At 58.9% G+C, this 9,367-nt stretch overlaps 1 protein-coding gene across 1 annotated transcript in view; it reads left to right on the plus strand.

The window, feature by feature from the left end:
* FAM178B (family with sequence similarity 178 member B) overlaps window positions 1-5,414 on the plus strand; it is a 102,797-nt gene extending 97,383 nt beyond the window's left edge. Inside the window, 3 exon segments of the mRNA XM_070046862.1 lie at window positions 3,283-3,360; window positions 3,667-3,819; window positions 5,166-5,414. Of these exon segments, the coding sequence (XP_069902963.1) occupies window positions 3,283-3,360; window positions 3,667-3,819; window positions 5,166-5,198 (264 nt within the window). The 3' untranslated portion in view covers window positions 5,199-5,414.
* Window positions 5,415-9,367: the final 3,953 nt, after the last annotated feature.

A 9,367-nucleotide genomic window follows, 5' to 3' on the forward strand; every position in this document is an offset into this window, starting at 1 on the left:
AGCGTCCTACCCAGTCTCCCGCCCGGCCCTGCCGGGCTCCTGGGCCAGCCCCTGCCCTCCCCACCGGAAGAAGTTTCCAGAGGACGGAGACCCAGGTTCAGCCTCCCCCAGCCTGCTAGAGCCCCAGTTTCTGCTCATGGTTTGCTTCTCTGACCTTCACAGAAACAGGGCCTGGGAGAGGAGGGTTGAGGTGCAGGAGAAGCCTGGCGTGTCCCCGGCGCCGCGGTCTGTCCCTTTGTTTGGATGAGAGCGGAAGGACCCTCTCTCACCTCTCCTCTCAGTGCAGAGACCGCGGGGAGGAATGGTCTGGGCGACTCTGCTGATAACGAAGTCCTTTTCCCCAAAGAGGGGAGAATGCTCCCAGCCCTCCTTCCAGGTAGTGGGCACGGTTCCCATGTACCCTCACCCGCCCTTTGGACGATCGGCTTATACAGTGTGGTTATCAGGGCTCTTCTTCAAAACCACCTCTTCCTTCTTGCTATTCTCGTCCCCACCCCAGCCCCCCCCCAAAAAAAACAAATGTATTCAGAATAGTTTCCCTGGGATTTTCCCTCCAGATTCAGTTATGGGAATCGGCATTAAGAATGAAGTTGTGAAACCCGTACACACGTAGCCGCTCTTTGCTCTCCGTAAACCCCCGCTGCACAGGCTTTCCTCCAGGGCGCTCCTCAGATCCCAGGCCCACCCTCACCACGCCCCCCTCCCAGGAAGATACATTCTGCAGGGGAGGGGAGATCAGGGGGCTGGGGGCCTGGCCAGGGCCTCCACCTGAGCCTGCGGCCCAGCGCCTCCACGCCCGCTTCGGTTGGGGGAATGTTTACAGGTGAAAGGTCCTTCTCTCCCCTCTGCCACAGCCCTCCCGGGCTTTCACACCCACCCCGCAGACAGGCCCCCCTTCCCGGCCGCCAACCCACGGCTCCATCGCCCTGGGATGTTTTCTTTGGCTTCCACCACCTCTCTCCATCAGCTTGCTCAATGCCCCTCTCTCGAAGAGGGTGCTTCCCAAGGTCACATCCCTCTCCCCTGCCCTGCACCTACCCCAGACCCACCTGGGCTCAGTCGTTTATCGTTGGCATTGTCTGGTTTAAAATTAATTAAAAATTTTGTCATTATAGTCTGATTATATGAGTAAAGCACACACATTGTAAAGAAATTATCTTAAAGAGAAAAAAAAAAAAAGACGAAGGAGGAAGTGTAATCCTTCTGAGAGCCGCGTTTTCACTTCGGTGGATTCCATCCCAACGGATTCCATCCCCTGCTTCCCCCAAGTGCCCCCAGTCTGTCCTCCACAACCCAGGCTCCCTGCTCCAGAGCAGCGTGGAGTGGCCTCCACTGTCCACTGTCTGGTCCCTCTGCTGCCAGCCCAGTCCCCAGGGCGCCCCTCTCTCCCCGCTCCAGCCCAGCTCGTGCCCCAGCAGCGGTCAGTCCCCCGGCGAGTCCTGCCTCTGCTTCTTGCATCAGCCCGGGATCTGTCTGGTGGTGTAATCTTGGCTGTGCCCCACCCGCACAGGGCCACCTTCACCTCAAATCCTACGGCTCCTTTGAGACCTGGTTTAGTCACTTCCTCCCTGAAGCCCTCTCAGCTGCACACCACCACCGCTCCCCCGCCCTCCCCAGAAAAGCCAGAAGGACCCTTTGTCCTCCTGGTCCACGGGAACGCTGGGGCTCAGTATTCAGTGTCAGTAACCAAATGATCGCCTTCCTGAAGCATCTTTTCCCGTCTGACGTCTGAGTGTGTGTGGCTGTGTCTTAGTCAAGGTACACTGTCTAGTGCACAGGCTTGAGCCTGCTTTAGGGGGTTGGGACGGCGGGAAAGAGCCGTTTGCCACGACTGCAGAGTTCAGGAGTTCCGAATGCCGTGAGCCTCCTGAGGGCAAGGCCAGGCTGGGGAAGGGGGACCCAGCAGGTGGACCCTGCTCACGGAGGCTGGATCTTCCCCAGCCCAGGGCAGCGCCGCCTGGAGGCACACCCAGTGGGCCCCCTGCTTTTCCCCACTGCCAGGTGGCATGCCACCCAACCCGGCCAGCCTCTGGTATCAGCCACCTGTGGGCCTCAGCTGCTGTGCTGAAGGACAGGCTGGGTCCTGGGCAGGGCAGGTGCTGCTGGAGGAGGGGGGCTGGTGGCCTGTGGCCTCAGGATTTCGCACGTGGCGTTTGAGCTGGAGAAGACTACACTCCAGTGTCTGATGCCCTCAAAAACCGTTCTAGCTTCTGCCCTAAGGAAGCTGCTGGATCTGTGCAAAGAGGCTGTGACCGTTTCTGGGGCACCACCAGGTGCTCTAAAGGGGGAGGATGATAAGGGCAGGGGAAGTGGGGGGACAGGGGAGCCTTGGCTGGCTCTGAGCTCCAACCCCATTATCACCAAGCTGGAGCCCTGCTGGCCATCTCTAGAGCCTGCCTCTCCTCCCAGCTCAGCCTCAGGGCTGGTTATCTGCCACAGGCATGATGGTGGGGTGCTTCCTGCCACCCTTCCTATCTTAGGAGGAGTCTGAAGGGGACAGAGCAGCAGGCACCTCCGAGTGGGGGAGGGGCATGCCCACTGAGTGCCAGGAGCAGGCTGTCTTCACAGCAGGGGCCTCGCCTGCCTTTGGGGTGGGTGCTCCCCGTACTTCGTTTTCTCTGCACAGCAGGTGAATGTCTCATAAATGAATGGGCACCAGCAGAGTCCAAGGGCACCCCGGGATCTAACGTAGCCTCTGATCACGTAGAATCGGCCTTCGTCCTGTTTTCACCCCTTGGTGTCCAGGGGGCAAGAGCGAGGGTATGAGTAGGTGGGTAAGGTGGGCGAATGCTCAACCAGACCTCCTGCCCTTTGCCCCCCTCCCCTCGCCAGCCTCCTCCGGTCAGCACGGTGGGAGTGTCTGGACTGAGCTGCACATCTGTCTGTGCAGGGGTGTCCCCCCGGGCTGAGCTGGGCACCCATGGGGGACCCGTGTACGCATATAGTGGACAGTGGCATCTGGTCACAGTGCTCACAGGCGTGGGTGCCACAGGGAGCAGAGCAGAGGCCTCGGGGACCACAGACACCAGGCAGAGCTCAGAGTGGACAGGCCCCTCTCGCCCACGGGCTTTGTCCTCTGGAGCCCCAGGATGGGGCTGGGTGACAGTGTGGGTTTCTGGAAGGCAGAGATTTCTTCTTTTTCTGAGGCGGGGGAGCACGGTCATTCCTCAGGGGCAGAGCTCTGAGTGAGCGGGGCCCTCCTTGAAGACCCCTCCCCAGACACTGTCGCAGAAGCCCAGGGCTGGGCCGGAGCTGCACTCAGGGAAGCCTGTCTCTCCCCAGGTCTGCTACCTGTGTCACAGCCTCCTGACGCTGGCTGGGCTGGTGGTCAGCGGCCAGGACATTACTCCAGACCAATGGGTGAGTCTCCCAGGAGGCTGGGCTGGGGCCCCTGGGGGAGGAGCCCAGCCCGCTGCCAGGAACTGGGAAGAGTGGGAGGCTGAAAAAGAAGCAGGCCTAGGGGAGCCGGCCTCGTCCTCCTCCCAGCGACCCACCAGGCCTTCCCAAGGGATACTGACCCGTGCCCCCGGTTACCCGTGCCTCCCCTCCCTTTCCTGCCTGACTTTTGGGCAGTCGCTCAGACCCGTCCTCCTCTTTCTCCGATTTTGTGCTCCCCTCCCCGACTGTGGCTGCCGGGCTGTGCCCCGCCCCCCACGGCCTCTGCAGGGAGAGCTGCAGCTGCTGTGCATGCAGTTGGACCGCTGCATCAGCACCCACATCCGGGAGAGCCCCCAGGCCATGCACTGGACCACACTCAAGGACCTGGCTGCCCAGACCTACATCCGCTGGCAGGAGCTGCTGGTCCACTGCCAGCCCCAGGTGGTGCCCACACCAGCCCCCAGGCTTGGGAAGGGAGGGATGTGGTCAGGCGGCTGACCGGAGCCCTCAGTGTGTCCGCCCCCTCTGCAGCTGCCGGGTTCCTGGCTGGAAGATGGGGGCAGAGGGCAGTGCGGGGAGACATGTCCTCGGTGGGCCATCGCCATTCTTATCGAGAGTCAGAGGCCCCGTGTGGGAGTGCGGGGAGGGAGGCACAGCGCAGGCGACTCCAGGGTGAAGGCAAAGAAAAGCTTCACCCCGGAGAGGGAAGAGCCTGGGCCACAGGGCCGGTCTGTCGTGAGCTGTGCCAGGAAGGGGCAGCAGAGGCACCAGCTGTCCACCCTCTGCCCAGTTGTCCTGTGGGCCTGAGGCTGGCCTCCCACTCTGCTGGGGGGATGCGCCCAGGCTGCCCTGGTCCCTCCAGTTTTTGTAGCAGCAGCACTCACGCTCCTGACTCCCTCAGACTCCCTGGGTAATAAATACTCATAGCTAATGTTTATTGAATAAAGATCCTCTTCTACGTGAATCCACGTAACCTCCATGAGGCAGGTATTGTTATGATCCCATTTCACAGATGAACAAGCTAGCCAGAGTCACTGAGAGGTTAACCAGCTTGCCCCATCATGCAGGCCGGGTCGTGCAAATATCAGAACCAGGGCACAGAACCAGCCTGACTCGCGAGCCTGCACACTTAGCACAGTGCAGCCCCCGCTCTGGCAGCCTCCCTTCTGGCCTCTGTCCCTTCCTCCAGCAGGCAGCCCTCCCACCCCTTCGCCCCCAGCCCTGGATGCAGATGAGCCGGGTCTCGTAAAAACTCTTTCTCCAACCCCCCTCCCAATGCTCCCGGGCTCCCAACTTGCCTTTCCTCTGACTCCCCTCCGCTTGTCCTTCCCCCGTAACCTCTGACCTGGGACTGACACATCAGCCACAGGCTGTGGCTTGGGTCTCAGATTTCACAAGTCTCTGAGAAAACTGGAGAGCAGACCTCATCCTCAACCCCTAAGGAACTAGATCACACTGGTCTCTGGTGAGAAGCAGAGTGTTTGTCATGAAAAGAGGGAAAAGTGATCCGTGGCCTGGCCGAGCCAGGGGGCAGGTCCCACCTTCCTCTCACAGCGCCCTGCGCCTGTGAACAGGGAGTAGAGAGCGGAGGCAGAGCTGTGGTCGAGTGGCCCGTTGACCTGCCATGTCCTCACCTGGACTGGCAGCCCCAGGAGCCTTGTGGCTCAGCATCTGGCACGGAGGAGGCCTTAGTGGAAATTCAAGGGATGCTGGAGCGCCAGGGAGCATCACATCGGTGGGCCCTACCTGGGCCCAGACCGTCACACCCTGCTTTCTCTTTGCCACAGACCCAGTACTTCAGCCCCTGGGAAGACATCTAATGGAGCAGGGCAGGGGTGGCCCAGTGCTCCTGGCCCTGGCAGGAAGTGAACATGTCCCAGCTAACTGGAGGCATGAAGAATGGAGACCAGAGGAGGACCAGCCAGCTGAACCAAGCACCTGCCTCCCCTGCTGCCCTGAGCCCCCTCCGGGCGAGGATCCTGCCTCTCGCTGCCTGGCTCACCTCTCAGCTCTCCTTCCCTTCCCCACCGTCTCCTCTCCCCGAGACCTTTGTCTCCAAAGCTCTGGTTTTCCTGGGCTTCCTGGGTCCTCCGGCCACCATCCTCCCCACCCTCCTTCCCATCTCTGTGTGTCCCTAATGTGAGGGTTCCCTGTGCACGCTAAAGTCTCATTTCAGCATCATTGGTTACAAGAGTTCCTTCAGTCCCTTACTGAGGGCCCGTGCTCAGCGCCCAGTTCCCTGACTTCTCGCTTATACTTTGCAGAATTCTCACCCCAGGGAGTCATGTGCCCCGCCCCACCCCCTGCAGCTGAGGGCTGTTTGCAAACCTTCAGGGAGGAGCCGTTCTGGCTGTGGCCTGAGAGCTGTCAGACACCCAGGGAGCAAGGATGGGGAACGTTTGTTTGGACCGGTCGGGACTCCCCACTCCCCGCTGCCACTGGGGAAGATCCGGAGTGAGATGGCAGCTCAGGGCTGTAATTACACTTAATTCAGCTTGTTGTTGAGCTCTGAAATCCACTCCCAGACTTAGGAGTCGGGCATGGGGGGCAGTGCCGAAAGATCGTTCCCAAGACCTTTTGTTTCCCCTCTGCCTTACCCAAGATCAGTTTTGTGGGCCCTGATCCCTAAACGGGTGCTGGACGCCTTCGACCTGCTCCCCTTGAGAAGTGAGTGAGCCTTCGGTACCCCCAGGAGATCGTTGGGGATCTGCCCACACGTCCAACCCTGAGAATCCATTGCTAGTCCCTGACCCCTCCTGACTCCTTTCTGGGTTGGGATGGTGGTTTTCAGGGGCCCCAGGAGGTAGATAGGAGGTAGCAGAGGAGGAGCCCTGCCCACTGGGCCTGTGCCCCTTCCTCAGCTCCACCCTAGCATCTGCCAGTGGAAGGTCACCATGGCTGGCGCTTGTGACTTTCTCTGTTTATTTGTCCCTCTCCTTCGTTCTTTCACACGACGGGGGTCAGAGTAAGGCAGGTTAAGTAGGAAACTCCCCCCACATAAAGGACCTTCAGGCCAAGTGCCTCTATTTGCAGCCCCGAAGTGTAGCCCATCTCTTCCTGGGCCTGTTTTGGAGGCTCTCGCTGGGTCCCCAGAGTGCTGGGAGCCAAGGCAGATGTATAATTCAGAGAGCACGAGCACACGGCCGAGGGCCGGGCACCACGTCTCCCTGCCTCTCTTCCTTCGCCAGGTGAGAGATGGAAGAAGCTCTCTGCCAGGGAGGCTTGGAGGCCCAGGCGGCTTGCCTGAGAGTTCTGGTTTCTGTTCCTGGCCACATCACAGGCCCCCTTGGCCAGGGCACCCCTGAGGCCCCAGCGGCATCAGGTAGGCCTGAGATCCTCCGATAGCAGAGCTGTGCCGAGCCACCACCTTCACCCTCCCTCAGGGCCACCCCTGCCCCTGATCCCCAGCTCTTCAGTTTGCTCTGGAAACCTGGAAATCACCTTTGAAATTTCCTTTCTTCGTTCTCGCAGCCAAGGGCAGAGAGGGAGTAGGGAGCCCTGAGAGTCTGAAGCAGGGAGTTTCCAATTCTCGAAGCCGCCCCTGCTGGGCTCTGAGCAAGGGTTCGAGCTGTCCAGCGTTGCAGGCTCTGGAGCCCTCCTGCCCAGGCCCGGTTCTCATGCACTGCCCCCCTCCGCCCCAGCTCCCGGAGACACTCACCCCCAGGAGAGAAATAGATGCCGGGGAGAGAGGAGGTGTTGGTGGCAGCTCAGGCCCTCCAGAGGCCTCCCCGTAACCTGAGCAGAGGTGAGCACTTTGAGGTCACCCAAGGGCGTACGGCGTCCCCCGGGACGTGTAATGGGCCCCCGCTGGAACTGGCTGGGAGCTGACCAGATCTTCTAAAACCAGTCCGGGACCAGTTAGAGAGCCAGCCTCTAGGCCAAGAGTTCCACAGTGATGCTGGCAACTTCGCCACATACGCTTTCCAGATCCCTAAGCCCCTGGGGAAAGGCTGAGGGATATCCTGGTGGAAGCCACTGGAAAGGCAGCATCCGGGGCTGTGATGACGGATGTTCTCCTGCTTCCTTTGGCGAGGGTGGTAGGGAGGGGCTGGAAGGGAAAGGCTTCCCAGGTGGACGGCTTTGATAACTCTCCTTTAGGAGGAAGTGGAGAGAGGAAGTCCTTTTCCTATGTCCCCACTCCCCTCGGTCTCCAGGCCCTCAGGCCCCTGAAGGGTGGCTGACCCAGGCTTTTTCATTTCCCCCCTGTGGGGTGACAGCAGCTCCTGACTCCCTTGGAAGTTGGCCAGACAGTGTTGACTACAGAACCCCACTGTGACCCCTCAGCCCCGCCCTCACCCCCCCTCAGAAAGCAGCCTCAGGAGAGCTGGAGTTCACAGGAGGGGCACCATGGTGCATGACCAAGGTGTGGGAGTGAGGGGGGCCTTGCTTTCCAGAGAAGACTCTTGGGTCCATCTCTAGGGGCCGGACTGAGCTGCCAGTGGGTCCTCAGAGAAACTCGGGGGGCATTTAGCACATCTGCCTTTTCTTGGCCACACGTGGTTGAACAAATGGGGAAAGTAAGAGGGTCTGTCAAGGCCTAAGGCCTGAAAAGTGGATACCTTCCATAGAATATGATAGACAGGCCCTGAGGAGGCTTGACATACCTATACATAAGGCTTTTTTTTTTTTTCCCCCCGGTATTAGTAACTTTTTTTCTTCTTAATTTAAGACCCAGGAATCCTCTTTTTTGACCAGTTTTGCTTTTATTTTAAAGTATGAATCATGAGCAAGTAGTCATGCAGGAAACTTTATCCCCTACCCACCCACCCACGGAAAAGGCCAGCGCCGGAAAGGAAGAGAATGCAGCAGAAAATGAGTGAAGGTGGAAGAGGGGAGCAGGCAAGCTGCAGCCTTAACTTTGAGGAGCGTTTGGGAGGGAAGGGCTCCGGAGTCTGTTAGCAGGAACCGAGCAGCCGGCCTTGAGCTACAGAAGACGGTCACAGCCAGTGAAACCAAACCACCTGCTGAGACTTTCCACTAGGGCCGTCTTGCAGGTGGGGCTAGGAGCTCAGGTCTCAGCCTGGTAACCGTCACACCTAGAGGTGGGTGGGAGGTGAAGGTGAGGAAAAACAGCAGGAAATGGAGTGTTTGTGGCCTAAAAGTTATCAGGATACCCTGTGACTTAGTGGAAAGACGGGATCAGGAGTCCTAAGGCCTGATTTAACATTCTGACCTTGCTCATTATCTGTGTGAGTTTGGGCAGGATGCGTAACCTTTCTGAGACTCATTTCATCTATGGAATGGGAGAAACAATACCTACTTTGGAAAGGGTGGTCATGAGGGCAGAGTGAAGGCAAGTTGCAGAGTGTGAAGCACAGAACAAATGTGAGGGGTACCTGCCTATTGATTTACAACCACATAAATAGACGGAGGGTCTAACAGGAAGAGGGGGGTCACTCATCTTCCTCCCTGTCAGCTGAAGCAAAGCCTTCCCTGCCCACCCCATGCTAATTAACTGGCTTGCCCCCTATCTCCAGCATCTCCAAGGCCACAGCTTTTCTTTTTTTTTTTTTTTTTCTGGTGGAAAGGAGCTGGGAAATGTGGCTTTGGCCAGCGCGGGAGAAGGGGCCTTTATGTATACCAGCAAAGACCCAATTGTTACTGAATCCAAACTGGGCTGCTTTTCCCAATTATCTCCACGACTCTTCTGGTCTCCACTTTTCTGATGCCAAGTTTTAACCCAGAACAAAACCTCCCATCGGGACTGATTTATAATCCAGATCTGCTGACGGGGCCCTAAAGTGTCCCTCCCCTCCAGGACTGCACCAGGCATAAAGTCACCACCGCAGCCTCAGGGCCTCCAGTCTCTTCACCTCTGCCCTTTGCCCCTAGCCAGGAGGTGGCATCTGTCTCCGGGTCCCGGTGGGCTGGCCTGCCTGGGGTTCCTCTGTCCACCTGCCCAGCTCCGAGAAACCAGCTGGCAAGGAGGACACCCCAGCACCGCCCAGGAGGCCGGGGCTACAAGTTACTTCTAGGAGCGGCTGTGGGC

Source organism: Globicephala melas, chromosome 12 (assembly GCF_963455315.2).
Source record: "Globicephala melas chromosome 12, mGloMel1.2, whole genome shotgun sequence".
Taxonomy (NCBI): Eukaryota; Metazoa; Chordata; class Mammalia; order Artiodactyla; family Delphinidae; genus Globicephala; species Globicephala melas.